This window comes from Limulus polyphemus, unplaced genomic scaffold (genome assembly GCF_000517525.1).
Source record: "Limulus polyphemus unplaced genomic scaffold, Limulus_polyphemus-2.1.2 Scaffold736, whole genome shotgun sequence".
Classification (NCBI taxonomy): Eukaryota; Metazoa; Arthropoda; class Merostomata; order Xiphosura; family Limulidae; genus Limulus; species Limulus polyphemus.
In genome coordinates this window covers 84,490-112,433 of record NW_013666346.1, presented here as the reverse complement: position 1 = coordinate 112,433, position 27,944 = coordinate 84,490, and the positions used below count along the sequence as shown (strand labels likewise).

At 32.7% G+C, this 27,944-nt stretch overlaps 1 protein-coding gene across 1 annotated transcript in view; it reads left to right on the top strand.

The window, feature by feature from the left end:
* Nucleotides 1-27,944, top strand: part of LOC106460255 (MAM and LDL-receptor class A domain-containing protein 1-like) — an 83,473-nt gene that overhangs the window by 21,019 nt on the left and 34,510 nt on the right. Inside the window, exons 11-25 of the mRNA XM_022386924.1 lie at nt 997-1,084; nt 2,069-2,218; nt 8,997-9,280; nt 10,500-10,587; nt 11,243-11,383; nt 12,219-12,475; nt 13,359-13,449; nt 14,552-14,707; nt 16,757-17,043; nt 18,714-18,813; nt 20,981-21,151; nt 21,429-21,703; nt 24,785-24,875; nt 25,283-25,435; nt 25,827-26,089. Of these exons, the coding sequence (XP_022242632.1) occupies nt 997-1,084; nt 2,069-2,218; nt 8,997-9,280; nt 10,500-10,587; nt 11,243-11,383; nt 12,219-12,475; nt 13,359-13,449; nt 14,552-14,707; nt 16,757-17,043; nt 18,714-18,813; nt 20,981-21,151; nt 21,429-21,703; nt 24,785-24,875; nt 25,283-25,435; nt 25,827-26,089 (2,595 nt within the window). The remainder of the gene's footprint in view (nt 1-996; nt 1,085-2,068; nt 2,219-8,996; nt 9,281-10,499; nt 10,588-11,242; nt 11,384-12,218; nt 12,476-13,358; nt 13,450-14,551; nt 14,708-16,756; nt 17,044-18,713; nt 18,814-20,980; nt 21,152-21,428; nt 21,704-24,784; nt 24,876-25,282; nt 25,436-25,826; nt 26,090-27,944) is intronic.

The following is a 27,944-nucleotide window of genomic DNA, read 5'->3' as shown; positions in this document are numbered from 1 at the left end:
ACATATTAACACCTCCTAATAACGACAATTAGTAACGAGTTAACAACTCCTAATAATAACAGTTAGTAACATATTAACACCTCCTAATAACGACAATTAGTAACGAGTTAACAACTCCTAATAATAACAGTTAGTAACATATTAACAACTCATAATAATAATAATAACAATTAGTAACATATTAACAACTTCTAATAACGACAATTAGTAACGAGTTAACAACTCCTAATAATAATAACAGTTAGTAACTTATTAACAACTCATAATAATAATAACAGTTAGTAACATATTAACACCTCCTAATAACGACAGTTAGTAACGAGTTAACTATTCCTAATAATAACAATTAGTAACGTGTTAACAACCCGTGTTTAACGATAATTATTAACGTGTTAACAACCCGTGTTTAACGATAATTATTAACGTGTTAACAACCCGTGTTTAGCGATTATTATTAACGTGTTAACAACCCGTGTTTAACGATAATTATTAACGTGTTAACAACTCGTGTTTAACGATAATTATTAACGTGTTAACAACCCGTGTTTAGCGATTATTATTAACGTGTTTAACGATAATTATTAACGTGTTAACAACTCGTGTTTAACGATAATTAATAACGTGTTAACAACCTGTGTTTAAAACTATAATTTATTGTGAAGATGTTATATAAGTGACAACCAATCCCGTCACTCAGTTCTAGGAGACAGAAAAAGCCCTAGTGGTAATGGTGGTGGATGCTTTTGACTAGCTGCCCTCCTTCTAACCAATAATTGAAAAATAGACTGTTGTACCTGAACGATATCGTTCTCTGACCCGTCAATTTAGCCAACGAATGCATAATGTAACATTTAGGCTAAACGTTAAATGTGTCTAATCTTCACCATTTCAGAAATTAATACATTTCTTGCACATTTTTAGGTATACATCAAAATTTATTAAACATGTACTTATGTTGTGATGGACACTGAAATCAAACTAAATTTTGCAACGCAGGTTGTTTTTGAGGCTGAAATGCGCCATGGGTCTGTTGGAGTCATCGCGTTGGACGATGTTACTGTAGAGGGCGGTACTTACAAGCCTGGTAAGATATATCATAGCGTTATAATATCAATTATTGAATGTCAAAACCAAATGTACAAGCTTTCCTAAGAACAATAGCCTTGTGATTCCTGAATTGTTGATAGTAGAATGTATAAGTCACGTATTTCATAATAAGATAATATATTGAGTTCTTTAGATAATGATATAAGCCTAAACCTTAAAAAAAAAAAACACGAGGTGTATAATTAACGTACTGTCGTGTAGTGTTATAATGATACAAAAACAAACATTATTGAAGATAATAAGAGATTTATTACATTCTGGTTTCTTCAAAACCGAAACAAAATTGGTTCAAAAGCTCTAAACTTCAATCACAATACACACTCTCTCGGCAGCCGACCAGTCAGAAATCCACTGTTATCACTGTTCTATGTGAAAGTCGTAAAGCGATTCTTCAAAGTACGATATTTAAAATTATTCCAAGAAACAGTGAACACGTTCCTTCCACGATCAGACAGACCCCTTACAAAGAGTAACACCTCAGGATGAATTTAGCACTTAGCCCAACTAAATTCACTATGTTACAAATAAAAACTTAGGAAAACTACACAATGTATTAGAAAGTAAGATGCGTAGTATATGCATACTAACATTTAAAAACACTTGGGGACAGTGGGGTCAAATTGCGACAGTTTGCTGTGATTGGCTGGCTTCCATTTCTCCAATAATTTTCAATGTAAGAAAAACATTCAAATGTCTTTTCTAAGGTCTAGCTATGAGTAATGATTAATACGAAGTGTTTTTGAACTCTTTTGATCACGTCAAAGCGATGAATGAAACACGATTCTATGAATCCACCATATATATATAGTATAGGCTGAATGACGAGTAATTTGTATTTCAGTTCACATGACTGATAGCCACATGCCTAGTTTACATAATAATGAATTAAAAGGGAGAATTTAATATATCTTGTAGAGCGGTTAATTGTTTTAAAAAGTGTTAAACCTTCTTACTTTAACAGTGCAAGATCCAGTTAGTTGTGACTTTGAGGAAGGGTTTTGTGGTTGGAGCTACAACCACGTGACAGACTCCACCTGGATCATAAATCGTGGATCTACTTGGGAGCGAAGAATTGAGAAGAAAACTTTTGGACCTGATAGTGACTCAAAAGGTTGTTTATGTTTCTTAGGTTATATATTTTTATTTTTTCTTTATTATTAAACGTAAACTACACAATGGGCTATCTGCACTGTGTCCAGTGTGTGGAATCGAACCCCGAATTTTACGTTATAAGCACTCTAGCTTACCACTGAGACCATCGAAAGACTAAGTTGTATATAATTGTCTGTTTTTTGTTAAGCGTAAAGCTATACAATGAACTACCTATACTCTACCCACCACGAGTATCGAAACCCGGTTTTTCACGGTATGAGCCCCCAGGCTTGCCGCTGGGGAGCTGTGCATATTAAGAAGACCAGTTAAGTTTTGATCACATGCTAAACTGAAAAAAACTACTGCTATTACATTACCACTTACACCTCAGTATATAAAAAAATATGATTGTATTTTGTATTTTAGAAAATATTACACATATATATATATATGTGTGTATGTATGTCTGCTTTCCTTGTTATCACCTTCTTTCGTCCACCGGTGGGACAGCGGTAAGTCTCCGGATTTACAAAGCTAAAATCTGGGGTTCGATTCCCTTCAGTAGACACAGCAGATAGCTTGGTGAGGCTTTGCTATAAGAAAATGCACACAACTTTTTCATTTGAATATATATCGGAGCTTTTATTGAAGTTATCGTGTAAATGAAGCTTACTAATGTGCTATTTGTGATAAATGCACAGCGCTGTGCTGCTCGGGAAAAATAAACACATGATTGAAACAACTCATCGCTGTTTTTAATGAATACTTTATCGACTCCATTAGTTTTGCCGGATACATCTGTGTTGTTTTCTGTTTGTGTGAGTGTGTGTGCTTGTTAATTTTTGTGCATCAGCTTCTAACTGGAAGTTGTAAATGGATCTCGTTCAGTATTTCTCGTAGACCTTATTTGTCCACTTGTGTAGTAGCAGTCAGTTACTGTCATTATTATGAATTTCAAATGGTCAAGATATAGGTCTTATGTTTCAGTGTGAACTTCAGGTGGTCAAGATATAGGTTTTATGTTATAACTACACCAGTCTTCTGAACTTTCGTAGGTTAGTTTGTTTGGTTTGTGTTGAGTTTCGCTCAAAGCTACACGAGGGCTATGTGCGCTAGCCGTCTCCAATTCAGCAGTGAAAGCTAGAGGGAAGGTAGCTAGTCGTCACCACCCACCGCCAACTCTTGGACTACTCTTTTATAAACGAATAGTGGAATTGATCGCAACATTATAACGTCCCCACGTTTGAAAGGGCGAATATGTTTGGTGGGACGGGTATTCGAACCCTCGACCCTCAGATTGCGAGTCAAGCGCCCTAACCACAGTTATCTAAAGATAAAGATTTATTGCTTGTGGGTTTGAAATAACATGAAACGAACACTGTATGTTAACAGAAGGAAAGTAAATATTATATAACAATGAACAGTTTTGAAATAAGAGATTTGTTTGTTTGAAGTTATGCACAAAGCTACACAATGGGCTATCTGTGCTCTGCCCACCACGGGTATCGAAACCCGGTTTCTAGCGCAGACATACCGCTGTGCCACTTGGGGGCATAAGAGAAGGTGGTACACACGTATAAGTGACCAGCTTCATATTTATGACCCTTTCATATTTAGAACTTTATTTGTTTTTGTTAAACCCAAAGCTATACAATGAGTTATCCATGCTGTGCCAGTGCCCACCATGTGTACTGAAGATCGAATTTTATTGTTATATGTCTTCGAACTTTGCAATTTTATCTTTCAAAATGAATAATACCTTGATGCAGAACAAGCTCTAAGCAAAATTGTGGCCTGTGCGAGCGTTGCATTCGGTGCCTCTGAAACTGTAAAATTGAAAAGAACTTCTGGTTGACATGTCGATTTTGGCGCCAGCGCCCTGTGCGGGGGCATGTGCCGCCGCGAATTGTTGAGGATTTTGAATTGTAGAAATTTGGTAAAACTTTACACTTTTTTTCATTCTCTTCGCCCAGTATCACAGCGGTATGTCTATGGTCTTACAACGCTAGAAACCGGGTTTCGATACCCGTTGTGGGTATGGTCAGATGGTTAGGACGCTCGACTCGCAATCTGAGAGTCGCAGTTTCGAATCCCCTCCCACAAAACATGTTCGCCCTTTCAGACGTGGGGGCGTTATAATGTGGCGATCAATCCCACTATTCGTTGGCAAAAACAGTAGCCTAAGAGTTGGCGGTGGGTGGTGACGACTAGCTACCTTCCTTCTAGTGTTTCACCGCTAAATTAGGGATGGCTAGCGCAGATAGCCCTCGTGTAGCTTTGCGCGAAATTCAACACAAACCAAACAAACTAACCTACGAAGGTTCAGAAGACTGGCGTAGTTATAACATATTAGAAAAATATTGGCTATAGAATTTTCAGTAGGGAATCATAAGATCTCATTTGATTTTATAATAAAGAACAACTTTTGAAATTTTATAGTGAAGTACAACAGAACAATGGTAGCAACAATGAACATTTGACACGTGTGTTCTGAATAACTTGTATAGTATTGTTGTATTACCCTATTCTTTGTTGTTGTTGTTGTCTTTTAATTTATTTCATCATTTTCTTCTGTATTTTAATTACTTTTATAAAATGTTTAAACTTTAAAAATAGTTGTAACCTAATAATTTACCCTGTTTATTATAGTTTGCTGAAGATGAAATATGTATATTACGAAACGTTCAAGAATTAAATGTTTGTTACTGAACATACACGTGTCAAATGTTCGTTGTTGCTGCTGTCGTTTTGTTGTTCATCATTAAACTTCGATTCCCGTCGAATGAATCTGTTGTTATATAGCGAGAATACGAATTCTAAAATGTAACACGAAAATATGTAGTTATATATGGGATTTCAGGATAAGTTACGGTTCAGAGAATGTGTGTGGTTGTACCATAAGGAGTTGTTAGATAATAACTCGAGTAATTCAGTGACTGCTGTTTCGATTGTGTAACGACAGCCGATAATCGGAATACAACAACTGAAGTATTTGGGGTTAGTTACATAACAGATGTTCCGGAATTATGCAATGTTTCCATGAACCACTTGAAACAAGTTCGTAGACCACAGATTGAGAACCGCTGACTTAGCTCGACGACGACTTCATCAGGATCTAGATCCTTTTCGGGATTTGGGAGGGTCACGTATGAAACTCCCACCTCTTCCTCCCTCCTGCACGGATGTTTTGTTATACTGATTAAATGGTGAACATCATACAAAAGAAGTTTGCCCCTGAAGAAGAAAGGTCCACCTTTCGAAAGCGCTCGGGTTATAGGATTTGTATTCATTTTATACAAAAGAAGGTGTTGATATCGTTTAAAGTTACTGTGTAATTTCAATACCCCTATCAGGGACATGTCCATTCATGTTCGACATTCATCATTTGCACTGATATACACTTTGTTGTATTAGTCCCATATACTCCAGCGCTTGTTCGTTTTAAAACATATTTATATGCATTGACATTTATACCCTTTTTAATACATAAAGTATACACTACATAAATGATATATTAGGTAAGTCTAGCAGTAGGTGGCTGTTTCTATAATTATAATACACATTTAAGGTTGAGAGGTACTTAGGCTCATTTCCATCATGTATGATGAGCTTTATAATTATTGTAGTTTTGTTTGTATTTTCTTGGGTGCTATGTTGATCCATGCCGAACAGGCGTATTCTATTACTGGTCGTATATACTGTTTGTATATCTTCAGTATGTTTTTGGGTGTTGTGCCTGTATTATTTCCGGACAGACTTTTAACCTAGTTTACTCGTCTCCAGATTTTAATAGAGATTTCATTTATATGTTGTAGCCAAGTTAATTTTGAATCAGACGTAAGGCCTAGGAATTTTGTTTATGTAGCCTTCTGGAGGAGGGTTCTGTGAAGATAGAGTTCTGGGTTGTTTTTAACGAATTTCTTTAATTTTGCCAGTACAAATATTTTACTTTTGGTTATATTAATTTTAATTATTTTTCTTTGACAGTGTTCTGCTATTTCGTTTGTAGCGGGTTGTAAGTTTGAGGCTGCTATGGAGGGTGTTTGAGAACTCTTCCAAAATGCTACATCATTTGCGAATTATTAGGTATAACAGAAATTTGGATCTGTTAATGGCATGTCGCTTACATACACGACGAAGAGTATGGGGCTAACTACTCCTCATTGAGGAACATCTGCCTCAGGAGTAAAAGACTCAGAGTTTGTTTGTTTGTTTGAATTTATGCACAAAGCTACACAATGGGCTATCTGTGCTCTGCCCACCACGGGTATCGAAACCCGGTTTCTAGGTGCCCTCGGCATTTTCTATTATCTAGGAAGTTTGATAATCAGCAAATAATTCCTCGCGGTAGTTCCATCTGTAACGTCCGGAACCTTAGACCTGAGTGATAGATTGTATCGAAAGCCTTCTCTAGATCGAGCAGGCAGACGACTGTACACTTTTTTATATTAAAGCTATCTATTACAGTTTCAGTTAATCTAATTAAATGATCAGTTGTTTGTCGAAATTTCCTGAAACCGTTTTGTACATCCGATAGTTTTGAATTTCTTTCTAGATATGTATATAATCTGTTGCTTATTAGTCTTACTAAGATTTTGCCCACGCCGCTGGTCAGGCTGATTGGTCTGTAGCTCTGTGGTTTATTTGTTGGTTTTCTTGACTTTAAAGACATGAGAATATTCGCTTGCTTCCAAGGAACGAGGATATGCCCTGGTGTGAGGGAAAGACTTAAAAGTGCCTTTAGGTGTTCAAGTAATAGCTGAGGGCCGTTTTTGAGTAAAATTGATTGTATGCAGTCTCCCCCAGACGCCTTGTCTGGATCGTTGTTACTTCGCTTGTCATATGTGCTTCTAATATGTTTGTAGTTATTGTTTCTGTTGAAATGGTTACCGGAAATATTGGTGTTAAAATTTATTTACTTTGTTCAGTTGTTGCATGTAACTGATTTTGGTAGTGGTCATCCATATCGGGGTCGTTTTGTGTGTTTGTGTATGCGGTTTTGTTACCATACACTAGTGTTTGGCATGTATTTGTTGGTTTGTGGTTTTGAGTGCATCTTTTTTTATGTGCTTCCAGAAGTGTTTTGGGTCGTCCTGTTCATTTAGTTTTTTACAGAATGAGTCACAGTTTTATTGTTCTAATTGTTTGATCTAGTTTCATATTTTGTTTCTGAGTGTGTTAATTTGTAGTTTTAAAGTTATGTCTCTGGTATTAATGTATAAACTGCGTAACCTGCATCTCTCGTTGATAAAGTTTATTATGTCTTTATATGGTTTTCATGTGTTATTTTAGTAGGTTTTTCGTCTTTTTATATGGCTGTTTTCGCGGTCTTTGTAATGTACTCAGCTATTATTTGGCAGTAATCGCCTATTTCCAACGGTCGCGTGGCACTTGTCTTGTAGAATTTGGTAGTACTTCGTCTAATTTTGCTTTGTATTTATGCCAGTCTGCTTTATTATAGTTGTAATTTTGATAATATATGGGTTTATTAGTATGGGAGGGGGAACGCAGTATATATCTTGGCCGACATGAAACTCTGTACATTTTAAACTTAAGCTGGCGGAAGTTATACATAAATCTAATATTTCAGTGTGTTGGTGCTGACTTAGCTAAAGTTTGGTTACATTTGTTTTGAATTTTGCGCAAATCTACTCGAGGCTACCTGCGCTATCCGTCCCTAATTTTGAAGTAACAAACTTGAGGGAAAGCAGCTAGTCAACCCCAACCACCCATTGTCAACTCTTGGACTACTCTTTTACAAACGAATATATATATAATGGAATTGTTCTTCACTTATAACGCCCAAACGGCTGAAAGGGTGAGTATATTCAGTAACATGGATTCGAATCCGCGAAACACAGATTGCGAGTCAAGCGCCCTAACTACCAGCCATGCTAGGCCTAGATTTACTTAAAGCATCTCTTAGTGGCTTTGGCCTAGGCGATTAACACGAACTAAATACCAAAGTATCAAATTTGTCTGACAAGTTTAACACACATAATGTACTGTATAGTAACAAGAATAAAAGCTGTGACAGCTTCTATATTGTACAAATTATTTTTGAATTATTCGATAAAAACAATAATGCAAAGCCCAGTATGAACACTTAACGATAACGAAAACGTCTTACTTCTTTAACCACAAGTTTTATAAAGCTTACAAATTCCATTTAACTAACAATAGGCCTATCTTTATAAATAAATAACCTACAAACAGAAATTATACTCACTTTCTAATTTTCTTTTGTGTAGGGCACTTTTCATTCTAGTTCGAATACGTGCGTTACTACAAAATATTTCCCGCACTGTAAAGCTGTGTGTGTGTTCTTAGAGAGCCACTCCCTCAGTGTGGACGGTTGGTGGTAGGGCTACTGACTTCTTACCTTTTCTCTGGTTAGTAGTTTAAAATTAGGGACGACAGCAGGTAGACATGGTAGATTTGCAATAAATACAATACAATACTTTTCGTGTATATAGTACTTTGTTGAAAACACAAACTCAAAATTCACAAAAATTCAGTAATCGTCCAATCACACTCAATTATCAATCAGCAGTCTACACCAGTTTAAATATTAAAACGAATAATCAAATATCACACGCACTATCACATTACCCAGCTTTTTGGACTTCGATCACCTGCATCAGTTAAAAGTAGATTTATTGGAACTTTTGTTGTAGAAAATAACGCGAATAACATTGAGTAACTAAAATATTATCACAAACTTTGATAGCATCCTTTGTTAATAGTAACTTGAAGATACATTGTAATTCGGAAGTTAATTTCTCGTCGTTTTACAGGAACAGGAGGATGGTATATATACGTTAACAAATTTCAAGGCTCACTGCAAAAGGCTGTCATTTTGAGCAAAGAGCTAAATCTGGCTGTTGGGGAATTTAGATGTCTGAGATTCTGGTACCATCTTCATAGTTTGTATTCTACTAACATTTATTTTACTTCTCTGGCGGTTGAATTATGGGAAAATAACACTGTCAAAGAGCGACTGTGGGAGTCTTGGGGCACTCATGATGATCGATGGCTCAAGGCGGAAGTTTCAATCTTGGGAGTTGGAAGACCTTTTCAGGTAAAATCACAAAATTATTTATTTGTAACCTAATACTATAAAACTTATATTGGAAATTTTAATATTAGTACTATAAAATAAATATTTATTACCAAACTTATTTCACACAAAGAAAATTATTTAACCGTGACCCAATCCTGTTTTTTATGTTAGTCTAAGCTAAAGGGAATTAATTATATATATATAAGTTGTTGTATTGTAGTTAGTTGATTTATGGGAAAAGTGATATATGAATATGTAAATTATTTCCCATATACTTGTTGCTTGGGAAGGTGATATAACATAACATTATGTTCATGGACAACAAGGGACCTATTGGCCCATCTTGGCCATCCCATCCTCTTAACTAAATTAAAACTATTAAATAAATTAATTAAAAAACAAAAATCTTAAAACCAGCCCTTATCATTCATATAGATATCAAGCTTTCTCTTAAACTCACTTAAATTTATTGCTTCCACAACGTTCAGAGGCAACCCATTCCAGAGACTAAACACCCTTTTGAAAAAATATAACTCTTAGCTGAAGATGACTCCTACCTTTCCAAAATTTATATTTGTGTCCCTGCTATTCTTGCTGTTAAATATAAAAAAAATGATGCATTAACACTATCAATTCCCTTTACAATGTTAAACACCTCAATCAGATCCCCTCTAACTTTTCTTTTTTTTAAAAGAAAACATTTTCAGAGATCTTAATCTCTCTTTGAATGACAACCCCCTCCATTCCAGGCACCATTCTAGTAACCCTCCTCTGAACCATTTCCAACAATTCAATATCCTTCCTAAGGTAAGGAGCCCAAGACTGAACACAATACTCCAAATGTGGCATAACCAGTAACCTATAATATTAAATGTGGTAGCTTTGATGTACCAATTGGCCCCTTGTTATTCTTTGGAAATAATATGAAATACATTTTGGAAGTAGGGAGAAGGTTTAGACAATTTAATACTGAAATATGACCATAGTTAAGGTCTTGAAAATTCTTAAATAAGTTTTTCACTTTGCTGAGAGTTTATATATGTATATATATCTTCCACTTCAATTTGCACACTTCCTATGTGGTCCATTAAGCTGAAATGTTTTAAATGTGGGCTCTTAAGTTGAAGTACAGTTTAAACAATATTCTAAAAGCAGAAGTAAAGTGCATTTATGTCACATATTGTTATTTGTATTTAAAAAGAAAGAAAATATATGCATTACTTTTTGTGTTTTCCAGATTGCATTCAAAGGAAATACAACCTCTAATCCAACAGGCACAGCAGCCTTGGATGAAATTTTAATTGACAGTGGAACCTGCTCAGATGGTATTTTTTTTACATCTAACAAAAAAATGTAAATGCTAGTTAATAGATAAAACCTCACAGAAAACAAAAGCTTACTGTTCTTCATAATTCAACTTTTTAATGAAAACGATTTAGTGATGCTTCTCAGTTTGAATTTAAAGAATTGACCAATTATAGCTGATGACTAAGGATACTTACAAAACTTGAATAACGTACATAAATGCTAGTTAGAAATTTGTAAGAAATATTTTTTGATGATTATATTCTCAATAAGAATAGCACTTTTATTTAAATCTGATTTTCAAGATCCATTCATACATGTGATTTTTTGTATTGTGTGGTCATTAGAAGTAGGCAAAATTATTGTCAAAATGTTAAAAATGAGAGAGTAATCATAGGGAATTACAGTAATCAGAGAAATGATCTGTAGATTAGTGGCATTCTGGAATTAAATGTTTAATAATGTTTAATATGCATACATATATATGTATGCATAATGTGTGATAAATCAAAGTTAATTAACTATAAAATGTATGCTTCTTTTTCATTCTAACTTTACTGTTTTCAACTTAAAAATTTGTGAAAACAATTAATATAGTTTAATACATTAATTTTGCATACATCTAATATTATTTAACACATACATTTGGTTTCTGTTTTTCAACTTTTGATCCAGATTCCACTGCTGTTAATTGTAGTTTTGGCTCTGGAACTTGTGGCTGGTTTTTGGACCATCTAGGAGTTTATGTTAGCTGGAGGCTGTGGCGCAGTAATGCTGGTGGTGGAAGCTTCCGTCCTCTCTTTGATGTTGATGGGGGTTGGTATTTGTCCTCTTCATGGTAGCTGAACTACACTAAATATTTAATACCTTAAAGAAAATTTGTTAGTTGCCTGTTTGATTTATAGATAATGCTTAGTTATTTAATGGTGGGTTCAAAAAACTTTAAACAAGGAAAGGAGAAATTTTATTCTGTAGTTTAAAGAAACCTTTTGTTTTGTATGTTTTACTTATGTTGTTGAATCCTATGTTGATTTGTGAATGTGGATAATACTTTTGCAGCAGCCAAGTATTTTCTAGCTCTTGTCCCAGAAATAAAACTGTTAATTGTACAATAATATTGTTCTATGAAATCTCAGTATAAATAGAAATAAAGTAAATAAATAGAAATCCAATTTTATTGCTAGTGCCCAGAGATGGCCTTAGGGCGAAGCAAGCTACGCAGTTGTTTTGGGCCCTGCACTTGAAGTATGGAAACTAATAAATATTCTTATTTATGTGTCATGACCAATTTAAGGGAATATAATTTGATTATTTATGCTTAAGTTAGTGTGATAAAGTTGATAAGTGGACTAGTCTAATAAAAAAGATACAAGTGGGCATGCAAACGTGTGCACTGATATTGTGACATCATTTGTTTTTGAACAATTGTTATTTGATTTATTGAAGAGGGTCTCACAAGCTACTCTGCCTTTGGTCCTTGCAAGCTCTGAGGCTGTTTTTGAGTGTCCACTATTAAGCTAGAATGAGAAATATGTTTATTTGAATTGTCATTTCTCATGAGGAAAATTTTGAGGTGTTAATTTATCATACATTTCACTTCATTCTATCAAACCATGTAATAAGATTTTTAAAATATTTTGAATATTTACAGATGGATATTACTTGTACATGAGTGTGTACAGCCATCGTAGCAATGACTACACTCGTATTGTAAGTTCGAGTATCAGTGTAAATACAGGGGAAACCAGGTGCCTTAGCTTTTGGTATTTTCTTCATGGACCTGATGTAGGACAGTTACAGATCTATTTACGGTCAGAAGAAGGAGTGGACACGCAGGTTTGGAGTCGCAAGGGTAACCATGGAAATCGTTGGCTCCAGGGAAAAATTTTGCTAACTATAAGTGTGAAGGCATGATACAGTTTTTCACTGTTTTAACTAGTATAATTTCTGTGTGTTTTAATTTTGTCTTATAGTAATTTAAGCTATAATTTCAATTAAATTTGAAATTAAAATTCCTCAAATTTCAGCAAGAAATAATAATGCAATTAATTCCAATATAACACTAATAATGATGTTTTTAAAAAGATATTTTTTCTATTTCATTTAAGTATCAAGTATTGTACTTTACAATCTGTGAAGATTAGATTATATAATGTTGGAAGATGCAAAACAGAGAATCTGCTTAGTGTTGTCATTTGTGAAAGGAGTTAAGCATGATTTGCATGGTGGTAAACTTGTGCATAAAATTTAATTTTTTGTTAATATGGCACTTTGAAACATTTTGTATACATTTTTAAATAATGCATTTGTTAAATGGAGAGTTTTAGAAAGATACCTCTCATAGCTTTGATTAAAGTTTAAAAGTTGCAAACAACTGTTCAGGAAAACTAGGTAGGAATTGTAAGCATTCCTCACTTTTTGGATACGTGCTCCGCTTACCTTTTTTTGTATTTATGTTTGACCAAAACTTCTTGAACATATTTGTATCACTGATTTTTATATTCTGTTCTTTGATCACTTTATAAGTTAGGAAATTCTATTTTAACTAGATCATCTACCATAAAACAGAGTTTAATCTAAGTTTCACTGTGGAAATATTTTATGAAAAATCAACATGTCCAGTTTTTAATCTCTCTTTAATCTGCTCATTGAATATGTGATCAAAGCATTTTATTTGAATATAAAACATATATTAAACCAAATATTATATGTTTGGCTCTAAAAACTAAAGTGAGTTTTTTAAAATTTGTGCTGTTTATTTTACTGAAAATATGATTTTTGTATATTGCAGGTTGTTTTTGAAGCAGTAATTAGTTATAGTGCCAAGGCAGGAGATATTGCTCTTGATGCTATATCATTAACTAATGATTCATGTATAGAAGGTATGGATGTAAATTGTTTGAGAAAATACTTGACTAAAAATTCTGTATCACTAACTTAGAAATAATATCATTATGTATGTATTATCTATGATTGCTAAGGTGTTTGGTGATGTGTCTAAAAATGTTTCAATTTATGGTGGAAGCTCTAATTTAGAAAGGCACTCAAACAAAGTTGATCAACCATGAATCTTAAATAAAAGTCTAGGTTAGGTCAGGAGACTCAAGTCAATTACTTTCCTGACTTAAAGTCTTCTGATATTACAATAGAAATATTATCTTGATGAAAGTGTTCACATATACCTCTTATCTGATGTAACCTAATCCATATCAGTTGATAATAGTTATTCTTATTTAACCAAGGGAATTCTTCAAAATTTTCGAATGTTGTTTCATTTTAGTATTTAATGCTAGAAAATAATTTGTCACTTACACCAAATTTTCTCAACCAGAGGTCTGATAAAAGCTTTGACAGGGCCCCTGAGAACACAGTAATCTTTATTAATAATTTAATATGTATAGTCTAGTCACTATTGCAAAAGAAAACCTTTCATTGAGAGTAGAAGATAATAATTAAGTTGAAATCCATAAGAACTTAGCTTATGTCAAAAGTGTCTTCAGACTTCCAAAGTTTGAGAACTTAATTTAACTTAAATTAACCTGCCATTATGTCATTTACCATCACATTATAAAGGCTGAATGGGCGAGTATGTTTGTTGACAGGTTTCAAACTCGCAAATTTTAGATTGTGAGTCAAATGCCCTAACCACTAGGCCATGCCAGGTCTAATGTATAACTAGATCAGTATAAGTAATTAAATCTAGATGAAATAATGTATGCAATACAAAAAATGTGTATTAAAAACCCTTCAAAAGAAGTATTAAAACAGTCATAGTCTCATTGGGATGTTTTAAACACTTAATTATTTGGGGTATTTTGTAAAAGTTCATCTACTAGTGTATTATAACATGTTGGGAAAAACAAATAAATTACATCTTAATTATTTGAAATAGAACACTATTCTGTAACCTTAGGTGTTGTATGTTTGGGAGAAATGTTTTTCATTTCAAATTTGCTACTTGCTTTCCTGCTGTATGTTATGTAGAATTGTCATCGTTTTGCGACTTTGAGTATGGCCTGTGTGGATGGACTCAGGGAGTGGACAAGATCACCACAAATTTTGTTCTGCAACAAGGAGCATTAACTACACACCCACAGTTTGGACCACAGTGGGATGATAGCTTAGGTGTGAGACTGATAAGTGAGTTATGTGTGGATTTCTTTCTATGTATTATAAGATATACATTATGAGTATTTTGTGGATACTGTTATAAACATTAATAATGATGTAGTTGAATCTACAGTTAAAGGCAGAGTAGGGCACAGGTTAACATCTCATTCCTGAGAAAATCAACAATTGGGAACAAGTGCTTTCACTACCCTACATGTACATTTTTACGTTCAGCCACTGAAAGGTGACAGAGGTTATGTTTTCAACCATGTGTGGTGTGTGTATGTTTGTCAGCAAGATTTCTCAAAAATGGCTCAATTGATTTGGATAAAAGTTGATACACATTTGGACTATGGCCCAGCTGAAAAGTGATTAGTTTTGGAGGGTCAAGGTCACAGCAAAGTCATGAAAATCCAAAACATCCCTATCTGTTAACATGGGGACTCATTTTTCACACTATTTTTGCCCTATAGCTCAGTCAAAAATGATCAGATTTTGATGAAACTTGGTGGACATCTGTAGAATATTATTCTTCATTGTTCTGCCAAAAAATGGTCCACCTCCATTGATAATGACGGGCATATGGACACATTTTTTTTTTTGAGGGCCAAATATGATCAACTCTGCGTGGCAGAGATATACACTCTACTAAGTGCCCCTCTAGTTCTTAAGGTTTTCAGAGCCTGTGTTTAGTTCAAGTCTCATTAATTGTTAGGTTCTTGGTTTCTTGAGATGACCGTCTTTTTCAGTAAGTAGGAATTTACAGACTCTTCATTGTTCCTGTCTTTCCTGTTATTTTTTCCCCAAACCATTTCTTATTTTCTGTCTTTATTTTTCTTTTTTTGGGGGGGGGGATATTAATTTTCTCAGGAATGTCAATATTTTCATCCCAATGACTCTTTCTTTTACTATTAAGACTTGAATAACCTTTAAAGCTCATTAAATTTTTATTCCATCACCTTACGATAGTTTGTTTGTTCTGACCCATATAGTTAGATGTAATGTTTTAAGGTAGGTTGCTTCTGTTTGAATTGTGCTTAATCTTTTCTGAGTCACCTTGGGTTAGTCTTCATACTTTAATCTATTCTGTGTCAAGTTTCTTGTTCCTGTTAGCCCAAAGAGTTGGCTAAGAAAAATTTCTCATCAGTTCTATACAACCAGGGATAACTACTAGTAAAGAATCTGTGTGTCCTTTTATAGCATAGATGTATTTTGGAAGAGCATATAATGGTACAGACTGAGGATGATTTCAGGAACAGTTACTATTTTTATGATTACTTTTATCCATGTCATGTTGCATTGGCATTTATCTACATATCCTGACTGCTTTTTGCAGCAATTTCTCAGTCTTCCTGAATATTTATTAAGGTAAACTTCTCTCTTAGTTGTATTTTCTTGTGAGTGTTTTTTTATTGAATTACACCATTACACTAATTTTTTAGGCTGCATGACAAAGTTTTTTTAAGGGACAGATGGACTGTACATCTGCCTTATACTAGATTCTACCAACAGTACATTAAAAGGAAGGCTGCCTCCTGTTTACTGCTGCACTCCTATTATAACTTTAATCAGTAGCAAAATTTTCCTTTCAGTACTGGTAACTTTTCCAACACCTGTCCTAACAATGTATGGGATACAAATTTTTTGCAAATAAATAGAACCTCTTCTTACACTGTTCAGATTGAGCTACCAAGAAATACAAAAGTTAAAGGGAACTCTGTATTGACTTGTAAAAAAGAAATAGTAATCCATTTGGAATTACAGAAATAGTTGATATTGAGTTTCAGTGAGTTCTGGCAGAATTTTACCCCATCTTGTTATGTTGGATTTTGAACTCGGAGCAAATAAAATTCATTGTATTTGTGCATAATGTTTGAACATTACAATGATTCAAAAACTGAGTGTGATACCAATGTCTAGGATAGTTTAGAGACATATAAAAGTGCCTAGTTGAAATTTGTTTAATATTAGAAGTATTTAATTTATATATAAAAAGTGCAATGTATTTCTTAGTCTTTCTTCATTTTGATGTTTGTATCCATACTTTACCAGTTATATTTTTTATGAAAAACATTTTAGATGGATGGTATGTCTACATGGAAGGCACACAAAGAAGAAATGCTGCAGGCCACCAGGTGGCATCACTTGTTAGTTCTTGGCTGCTCTTTAGTGGCATAGATTGTCTTCAGTTTTCATACTACATGGTAAATTCCAAAGATATCTTTCCTCATGAACTAAAAGTGTATGTGACTAACTCCCATAATAACAGTGTTGGAGTTCCAGTATGGACAACCTTTGGTCACCAAGATCAGCGATGGATTCATATTTACATTACTCTGAAGACACCACCATCTTCTTTGAACAAGGTAACTACTGTTATTGTAAAACCTGGCGATTTTGTTATTCTGAACTCTGATTTGTTAGTTGTACTCAGAGCTGCAGAAATGTCATGTACAATGTACACTGAAATATATAATAGATAGATAAAGATTTCCCTCAAAATAAGAAATGTTATTTAAAAAAAAAAGAACATTCTGAATTGTGAATAAATGACACTTCTTGCCAGATAGTTGTACCTACCAAAAATAAGGTTAATTATATGCAGTTTTAAACAAAATATCACAACTATTCATACATTATTGCTCTTTAATACAAATAACATTTCTCAATCTTTAGCTTGTTATGTTCCCACTTTTTTAAAGCTAGGTGGAAATTCTAATAATAATTAATAATAATTTAACATAATTAGTATAAAATATGTAAAAAGAAAACCAATACCCTTATAGTATGAAGTCATCAGACTTCCAGAAAGTTTGGAGCATATGTCCTGAAGAGTTTGGACACTGCTACTCTTATTTTTTACTACTATGATTTTGTGGTTTGTTTTTAAGAAACAATGTTGTTTGTTGCTAGTATTATTTTCTGTTGGTACCCAACTGATGTTCAGTGTAATCTTAGTACTGTAAAATTTGTCCATAAATCCTTTACATTGTTGTAAGTTTGGTACAGTTCGTAGTGATATTAACCAGTAGTAATTTTAATATGATTTGAGCCAAAGTGACAGTATGATCTAGTTAATAGTAATTTAAGACAATTTAAGTTTATTGTTGTGGTATTTTTATTATAATTTGTTACTTTAGCATTAGTAAAGTATTTTGTCTTGGTCATACTTACAAGTACTGTCATTTGTTAGCTACACATACACTGTAATTGCTACTGAACATGATTTATCTGATAGTGATGTGTTGTAATTTACCTGTACTTCCACAGAAATTACTTAATATCAAGTTAACTGTTGTTGTTTGATGAAACATCAGTTGTTGCTCTTGTATTAAGTAGAAGGATTCAAATGTTTTTGAATCTTGTGTCTTGCTTTCCACTTCAACACTGACATACTTAATGACTAATGTGTTAGTTTCCACACATTTTTCAAGCATGTTAAGTATGTTAGTTTAATTTAGTTTTGAAAGATATGCTGTACGTGTATATCTATCACTTGTTCAAAATACTGATTCCTAATATTATAAATACTTGTCTCTCTTTTTTTAACAAATTTTTATTTTAGGTTAGATATGTTGACACAGTAGTAAACCATTGTTATTAAGATAATTTTCTGTCCCTCCAAGTTTAATTTTTACTACGTAAACACAGTTTGAGAAACCATAGTGTTGCATGAACTTGCTGCTTTTAACAGTGGGCATCAACACTAGAAAGAAAGATATCATATAAGATATCTTGATCATTGAACAAAAGCCGGAATTAAATGACCAAAGCTCTGTAACAGTGTCACTTCTTAAACTCTGATGAGATCATTCACAATGCCTAAGCCAGCAAAACAATTAGGCATGTAGACCTTACAGAAGTCTGATGTAATATAATCACTTTTCTAAGTCTATTTAAAGGAATTTATGACACCCAAGTTGAAATAGTATTTCAGTTCATGAGTAAGACCTGTATGAATGTTTGACATTGTGAGATTTAGTAAACATTCATAATAATACATATAATAAACATGCCTTGGATCTCTGCTTTATAGGTTGTTTTTGAAGGCATTAAAGGTGCCGAGTCATTTCCTACATCTGTCGCTGACATTGCTTTGGATGAAATTAACGTACTAAATGGAGCTTGTGTCAAAGGTGAGGGTATTAAGGCTAAATGTTTGTTTAAAATACATGTGTGTGTGTGTGCATATATATATATATATATATATATATATATTGTTACGACAGCGGAGGTCACGTGATGCTAGTAACATGCCACACGCTTCTAGAACGTTCATGAAGCATCGGGAGACTACTACATATGGGGTAGTCTTGTATATATAAGACCGGCCAAGAAGCGACGGGAACAATGTGTAATTGAATTGTGAAAGAGAGAGATGTATTATTGAGTCGAGCACGTGAGACGTTCGTTGTGAATTATAGCGTTTGTTATAGCTCGACTGATGAAATTAAGTGTATTCAGAGAGAATAAACCAGTTTTATTTAAGAAAATACTTGTATTGCTAAAGTTTCTTTGGAAAGAATTTTTACGGAAAATTAACTAACGAATGGAGGCGTAACAATATATATAAATTAGACTTATAGAGAAAAAATCCCTTTTAAAAACTATGGTAATAATTTATTAACTTGGCAACATTTCAAGCCTGTTGGTTATATATGTATGTATATGTGTGTGTGTGTAAATTTTGGAAATTTCTCTTATGAACAACTTATTGGTAGTAAAAATACACCTGAAGAAATTATAACAATTACTTCTATTATTATTTTTAATAAAGTCTAATTTATTTTTCTTGCTTCAAAAATAGCTTAGACTTCCTACCAATGTAGATGGAATCTTTGTGTCTTGTTCATGAGAGATTTTTTTTTATTCAATTTGTTAGAGTAATAAAAGCTAACTACTTTCACTAAATGTTTAGCAAATGTGAAATACTAAAATCCAAAAACATCTTTAACATATCTTTTTAAAGCCCTTAGTGTATGCTTTTCTCCATAGTTGTGGAATGTATTGTCTTCGAATGTGGTTTATAAAGTTAATTTAAGGGAGGTTGAGAGAATGATAAGGGCTGGATTTGAGTGTTTTATTTTCATTTTTAAAGTTTAGTTTAGTGGATGAGATGGCCTAGATGGACCAATTTGTCCCTTGTTCTCCTTAAACTACATATGTATGTATGTATAATAGTTTCAATCCATAACAGGGATTGCAGTTTGCAACATCAGAAATATATTTCTGTGTACAAGTACACCAACAGGGGTCTTTGCTTTAATCTAGCAGTTACATTTGTATTTTACTGGTCGTTTGGGTTAGTTTTAAAGACAAAACAGTGATATGAAAAATAATTTTTCTGTCATTCAAACTACTCTAGGTCTATTTCATCATTATATCTGAACAAAAGTTTGTTTTTTTTACTTCTTACAGGTTTTAGATTTAGCTACTTTGTTCATAATCATAGAATGTATTTAAACTTATAAATCGGTTTTTAATTTTTGATATAAAATGTTAAAACACTGTTTAATGTTTTTCAACTCTGTTAATTTTGTTTCAGTTATTTAATTTTTCTTAAGTAGAAAAACTTTCAAAATCAACCACATTAATAAAAGGAATAGTACTATGAATTTTGTATTCTAAATATTTGTAGAAATATTTTAATAAAGGTGAAGAATTATACAAATTTTGACTCTTACAGCATCAGCATTTAGAAGATATTTTTCAAATTGTCAGAAAAGTTCCAAACCCTAATTATTCTTATTAAAGTTATTTAAATTTCAGCACAAATGCACACATTTTTAGAGCAACACTGATAGAAAATTTTAACACTTCAGAAGATGTGAAAAAACTTTTTCTAAACTTATGTTTTAAAAGTCCAGATAAATATGTATTTAATTATTTCTTTTCCTTTTATGTTTCACTCAACTTAAAGCATAATATGATCATTCAAGTTTTAAATGCACTGGTGAATTTGCTTCTTTTCATTTCACTAGCTTATATCTATTGGAAATTATTTATCACTGAAGATTCAATGAAGAGTTGTTTTTAATGAATTTTATTATAATTTAAATTTGGTTTTATATGATAACCAAAACATTACTTGTATTGAGTATGAACATATGTAAAACGAGTACCAAATATGAAACATATTTGATGATTTTAATAAGTAAATAACACTGTTTACTTTGTCTTTGCATTAAAAGTTAAATTAACATACTATAAACAGAAAAACAAGCATATTCAGCATGTTATGCTTATGTTGTTTATAATACAAGAAAGCCTTACAATAATTTAGAGTTTGTTATTACTTTACAGATTCTGTTACTGTGAGCTGCACTTTTGATTATGGATTGTGTGGATGGACTCGTTCACAAGATTCCAAATTTCATTGGTCAGTTCAGCGTGGTGCTGCCCATTGGAGAGCTTCAAAAAACTCTGGACCATATAATGATCACACCTACCCTTGTGTCAGTCAAAACAGTGAAGGTAAGAACTAAAGTTGAATTAGTTTGTATAAAGTGAGTAATCTTAATTAGTATGTAAGAACTGACTGTATTGAATTTTGTGAATGATAATGTATTGTAATGATCTTGAAGGTTTTAAACTTACAGGTTAAACATTATATGATTTGCAAAACAAAGAAATTTGGTTGAATAAAATTGAGCTGATTGTTATGTTTGAGTAACATCTTATTCAGTTCTCTTTGTTTACTTGAAATGTCTAGTATAATTAATACTCTCATGATTGTCCAACACCATTTCAGATGGATACTACTTGGTTACAAATGCTGCAAGCTCATCAAAACCAGGTGACACCACAAGACTCATTTCACCCATAATTTACGCAAAGGTAGAGATGAAAATGTGCCTTAAGTTTTGGTACCATCTCCACCAAAGCAACTCCTATGGAAAGCTACAAGTGTATTTGTGCAGAGGTTCTAACTGTGGAACTACTGTTTGGAGCCGATTTGGAGCACATGGAGATAGGTGGATGGAGGCTTCTATTCCATTGTTCCTAGAAAATGGCACAGATACCCAGGTTTGGATAGTCTTACAATTACTAGAATAATCAAATCTATGTATGTAACCGAAACGATAAATACAATGTGGTGCCACTTTGTGAATAGCACTGCGAACAAAAATCCATAAATAAATTTCACACTTTGGGTATTCAAGATTCAGACAGAAAAAAAAGTATGGTATGTGTAACAACCATTTCTTTATAACAGAACATAATTTTAAATAAAAGTACTCTCCTCACAACAAGAATATGACTTTCACTATGACTGTACATGAGGGTTTGATTATATCTTTATTGGTGTAATTTGTAAATGTAATACTAAAAAAATGGAGTTCTTAAAAAAAATTATTTTTTCAATAAAGGGTACCATTTTTAATATATGAAAACATCACAGCTTATATCAGCACAATCCCAGCACTTTTCCCATGCAGTAATTCCCAGAAAAAATCCTTTTTAAGAAATGTTCACTTTTTCTAAATTTTGTTCCATGAGGTATGAATACTATTGTTAGTAATTGCTATCACAAACAGCTGCCCTTAGGGTGGCATTTCTGCTAGTTGTTATTAATATTGCTATAAATTACTGATAAAAACTCCTGGAATGTAGTTCAAAGCGTGTATATTAATTGTTACAAAATAACTGATGTGTCCAGAGTTTGGAAACAGGTTTAAGTCTTCTTTTTTTAAAGTTTTCAGTATTACAGACTCAAGTGCATCATTGCTTTGATTTTGAACCTATTTACTAATGACTAACCAAACATAATTTCTCTTTCAGTGGTATCTTTGCTGAAGTGATATCCCAATTTAACTTAACACGTTTACACAATATCCTAATCTAACACTTGATTATGCAGTATCCTAACTTAACACATGGTTACACAATATCCTAATTTAACACAGTGCTACACAGTATTATGATCTGATTTAACACATTTACATGATATCCTAATCTAATGGTTACAAATTATACTAATCTGACTTAAAACATGGTTAAACACATGCTTTCAATGTTTTTACCACAGGGAATGTTTCATCATATAAATTTCATGTTGACTTAAATAGTAAAACGAAATTAAAAATATTATGAATTTTGAGATATTTTATTAAAATTTCACATAAAAAGAACTTCTATGAAAATGTATTGTTTTTCTTAATGTAATACTACTGGCACCTGTGAGCTTGTTTTGTATGATATTCTTATGATCTTATTACAATACTGCGGGCCCGGTATGGCCAGGTGGTTAGGACGCTCGACTTGCAATCTGCGGGTCATTGGTAAAAGAGTAGCCCAAGAGTTGGTGGTGAGTGGTGATGACTAGCTGCTTTCCCTCTAGTCTTACACTGCTAAATTAGGGACGGCTAGCACAGATAGCCCTCGTGTAGCTTTGCGCGAAATTCAAAACAAACAAACAATACTGCACCAGGTGAGAGTAGGTTGGAAGTTGGTAAAGTTAAGAACAGTTCTTGTGTGACAAATATCATTACATTCCTCTTGTACCCCTGTACTTTGTTGTGCTATAGGTTTTCAGTAAGTTCACAAGTATATTTAGCCCCTTTGTTAATTTTTATATATTATAGTCTTTATTATCACTATGACATTTTTTAAACCAGCTGTGGGTAACAAGAGGTATCAGTTTGTATTTTAGAACAACACACAGTAAAGCATTAAACATATTTGTATTTCAAAGGTATTTATAAGAGCAGTCTGGTACTTAACTGAAATATATCATAATAATAACCAGTCTCCCAGTTCAGCATGGATCCCAGAAAGTTGCTTGATTATGTAGGTGGTTTGTGAGCTGGGAAAGTTTGGGAATCCTTGCTTTAAACAACCAAATAGGCACTTCATTACAGAAAATGAAATTAAAACTGGTATAAAAGATAACAACAAAACAACCCAATTTGCCCTTATAGTATGTTAACTGCTCTTAAAATTATGGTTTTTTTTTCCTCCACCTTAAACATGCATTATACATATGTTTAATCTAACTGTTGTTTTTCAATAGGGCTGAAGGATTAGTAGAATTCTCTAATCAATTTATTGCCAGACTCATTAATTGATGACATTCATCTAATCAATGATTCTGACATGTGATTTGGATGTTTGGGCTGATCAAAAATAGTAATAATTGTAAACAATAGTTTTGATTAGTTGATTATTTTCCTGAGTCGTGTCATTAATCAGTTAGATAATAAGGTAGCAATGAGACTATGAGTGCTATGTCAGGACCTTTTTATTCTCAGTGTTTTGACTACAAGTCTTCTGAAATACCTGTCACAACTTACAGGGATATTAGAAAAACTTTAGACATGTATTTAGGAGATTGTAGAGTTAAGCAAATGCAACGTGAAAACTGTATGATTGACAAAAGTATTTTTATTCTTCACATAAACATCAACTTGTGAAAGTGATTTTTATGTTTCACAGAGATATCTTTAGTATTTTGTGTACAACAGACTCATACTTTTGAGTAAAGGCTGCCACATTTCATGAAGATACACATCATAAATTCAGAAATATAGTGAACATTACTTCTGTAGTACCAGATAGGTCCATTGAACTAACCACATAAACATTCAGTTAAGCTGAAAAATCTTGAATTAACTGCCCTCCAGTGGCACGGTGGTATGTCTGCAGACTTACAATGCTAGAAACTGGGTTTTGATACCCATGGTGAGCAGAGCACAGATATCTCTTTATGTTGCTTTATGCTTAAACTACAAACAAACCTTGAATTAATCAAAAACAGTAAGAAGAAATCATAAGCTAAAATTATTTCGATTTCTTGGAGAGTAATAATCAGAAACACAAATTTTGATTAATTGGTGATTTTTTCTTTACATGAATGGATATTTTACCTAACACTAATCAATTTTATTCATGCTCTTAGTTAATTGATTATATCGAGTTAATTTTCCAGATTTATTGCTCATAATATGTGTAAGGTACAGTTAGAAATGTTAGTTAATATTCAGCTGCACTTATATGTTAGTGTGAGGTATTAATTTGACTCTTCTGTTTGGAAAAGCAGTTTTGCAGTTACTTATAGGTGCTAGATTAGTTTATATTTGTGTAATGTTTTTTAAATTTTCTATATAGGTGGTTTTCGAGGCTGTGCAGAGTGACAATGGTTATCAGTTTCACATCGCTATTGATGATATTACAGTTGACAATGAATTGTGTGAATATGGTGAGTAGTTTTTACGTTACTTAGATTTTTGAATGTGTTAGCAAAGTTTGTTTGATGGTATGAGAATTAAAAAATAAATATTGGCTGGGATTTTAAAAGTGTATGTGTGTGTTTACGTATATATATATATATATATATACTGAATCTTATTCTCTCTTTATTGCACAAATGTATAACATTAAGAGCACTTACTACTCTTGTAAGACTGAGATAACTTTACATGTTGTCTAACTGTGTTTGAATGTTTTGTTAACTGTTAAATTTTTTTTGTATTAAGCTGACCACATTTGTAATTCAGATTTTTTTGGTTGCTTAAAAACGTAAATGATATTTTGTTTTAACATTAAAGAATTATTGGTGATCACTTAAAAGGAAGGTTTACTGATAGATTATTGTTGAAATTTTAGACCAGCAAGAGACTGAGCTTTGTGATTTTGAAAAACACATGTGCTGGTGGCAGCAAGGGTCAGATGATGGAACTAATTGGATAATGCAGCAGGGTTCAACTAGCCTGGCTCCTGGTCCAATGTTTGACCATAAACATTTGCAGTACAAGGAAGGTAATGCTGATAAAACTAAGATTATTGCACTTACAATTTATTTTAAATATTTGGCAAAAGTTTTTAAGTCATAAATTTTGCTCAGAAAACAAACTATTTCTTTCCAAAGAGAAAAATTGAAACATTGGCCTGAGATTATACTGTCAATTTCAGTTACATTTTGCAGTTGTTATTTTGAGTCTTGGTAATTTGTGTGAGTGCTGGTTTTCTGTTGTGCTCGTTATCTATTTTCAGTTTGGACGTATCTGAATGTGACTAATTAAAATATAGTAACATCAATATAAAAAAAGATAGTGTATGAGATATATTAACCATTTTCAATGTAATGGAGTAGACAGACATGTTGTTAATAATTACCTATAGATGAAATGCTTTTGTACATGTTTAATAGGTGGCTGGTATTTGGCTCTAAAACTTGCTTCCAAGCGAAATGCTAGGATTTTTTCACCACCCCTGACTGGCACCAAGTGCTTCCGGTTGTGGTACTACATGTACAGAAATGGTACCTTCAAATCTGATATACATGAGTTAAGCATCTATCAATATGTGCCTAAAACTAAAGAACGCAACTTACTGTGGACAAACTGGGGTGACCATGGTGACCGCTGGCTAGAAGCCAGTATAACTTTTCCATCTTTAGAGGACCCATATCAGGTATGACATTTATAAGCTATTATAATGATCAGCTGTCTTACAAAGTTTTTGCAATACAAAAAATAATCATTAATAGTAATAGTTATCCAAATGTATTTTTTGTTAAAGCTGAATATTAAAAAGAAATAATTTGGACAGATGTAAACAGAATCATTAGGATTAGTACTTTTTAATAATTTGATAAGTTGAAAGATTTAGATGTAACAGTATGTTTGTTTGTAATTAAGCACAAAGCTACACAATGGGCTATCTGTGCTCTGCCCACCACGGGTATCGAAACCCGGATTCTAGTGATGTAAGTCCGCAGACATACCGCTGTGCCACTGGGGGGCATAACAGTATGACAGTATGTTATAAACTAAGATGTTATAACTAATAATTAAGTTGCTTTAATGGCTTATCTCACATACTTAGAGAGCCAGAAAAATTGTGACAGTTGTAGAACAGTCTCAGCTTTAGTTAATTTAAAAGAATAGCTCACGGACCCCAAGTATTACTTTGCAGACCCCATGTTGGGAACCACTGTTTCAAACAATAAAATATTCGTTAATGAACAAGTATTAATGCAACCTTTTGTCAGAATTTTAAGAATGGTTTTAGAAAAAGATAACTTTTGTTTTTTTGCAAAGCTATGCAATAAGTTATCTACCTTGTATCCACCATGGATAATCAAACCCAGGATTTTAGAGTTGTAAGTCTGTAAACTTACCATTGGCCCACTGGGGGGGATGTTAGAAAAAGAATGGTATATTATGTTGTCAGATTAGAAAATTTAAATTGTGTAATACCAAAACCTATAAAAAAAAATTGTTTTGTAATTTGATAGCATTTGTTTAGCAAAATTTTGTTTTTGTTTTGAGCAAGAAATGAAATGTTGGTAAACAAATTATAACATAATTGAAAAACTTCAATTGTTTTTAAGTCTCAGCTGTAATACAGGATTATCTTTCCTGCACAAAAATTAATATAGGTATATTGGAAAAAGGTTTAGAATGATGAGTTAAAATTAACTACACATTATCTATAGAATGTAGTTATTCCTTTCTGTCAGCAAGAAGAAAATCTTATAGACTAATTAATGTTTGGCATTTTGGTTCATAATCTAAACTGAAACTAAATATAATTGCTTCATAATTTTGTGATTGCTCTGACCAATACTGAAATGTTTAATGCCAAGTTTTAGAATAAAAGTGATACATTTTTTAAAATCATACTGTACTAAACATCTAATGGAAAGAGACAAGTAATCTGAACTTCAGTTTAATTCTAATTGAAATTTAATTTTTCCTGTAACAAACATTCATAGGTATAAAATAGCTTTACGTAATAGACACTTATAGGTATCAAATAGCTTTATGTAATAGACAATCTTAGGTATAAAATACCTTTATGTAATAGACAATCATAAGTATAAAATACCTTTATGTAATAGACAATCATAAGTGTAAAATACTTTTATGTAATATACAATCATAAGTATAAAATACTTTTATGTAATATACAATCATAAGTATAAAATACTTTTACGTAATAGACACTCAGAGGTATAAAATACCTTTATGTAATATACAATCATAAGTATAAAATACTTTTATGTAATATACAATCATAAGTATAAAATACTTTTATGTAATATACAATCATATGTATAAAATACTTTTACTTAATAGACACTCAGAGGTATAAAATACCTTTACATAATAGACAATCATAGGTATAAAATATCTTTATGTAATAGACAATCATATGTACACAGCATGGTCACAAGTAAATAGACATCACCTTTTTCGTCATTTAACTGATTTAACTAATTTGTGTTCACAGAGCACTATATAAATGAAAATGGTCCGCACAC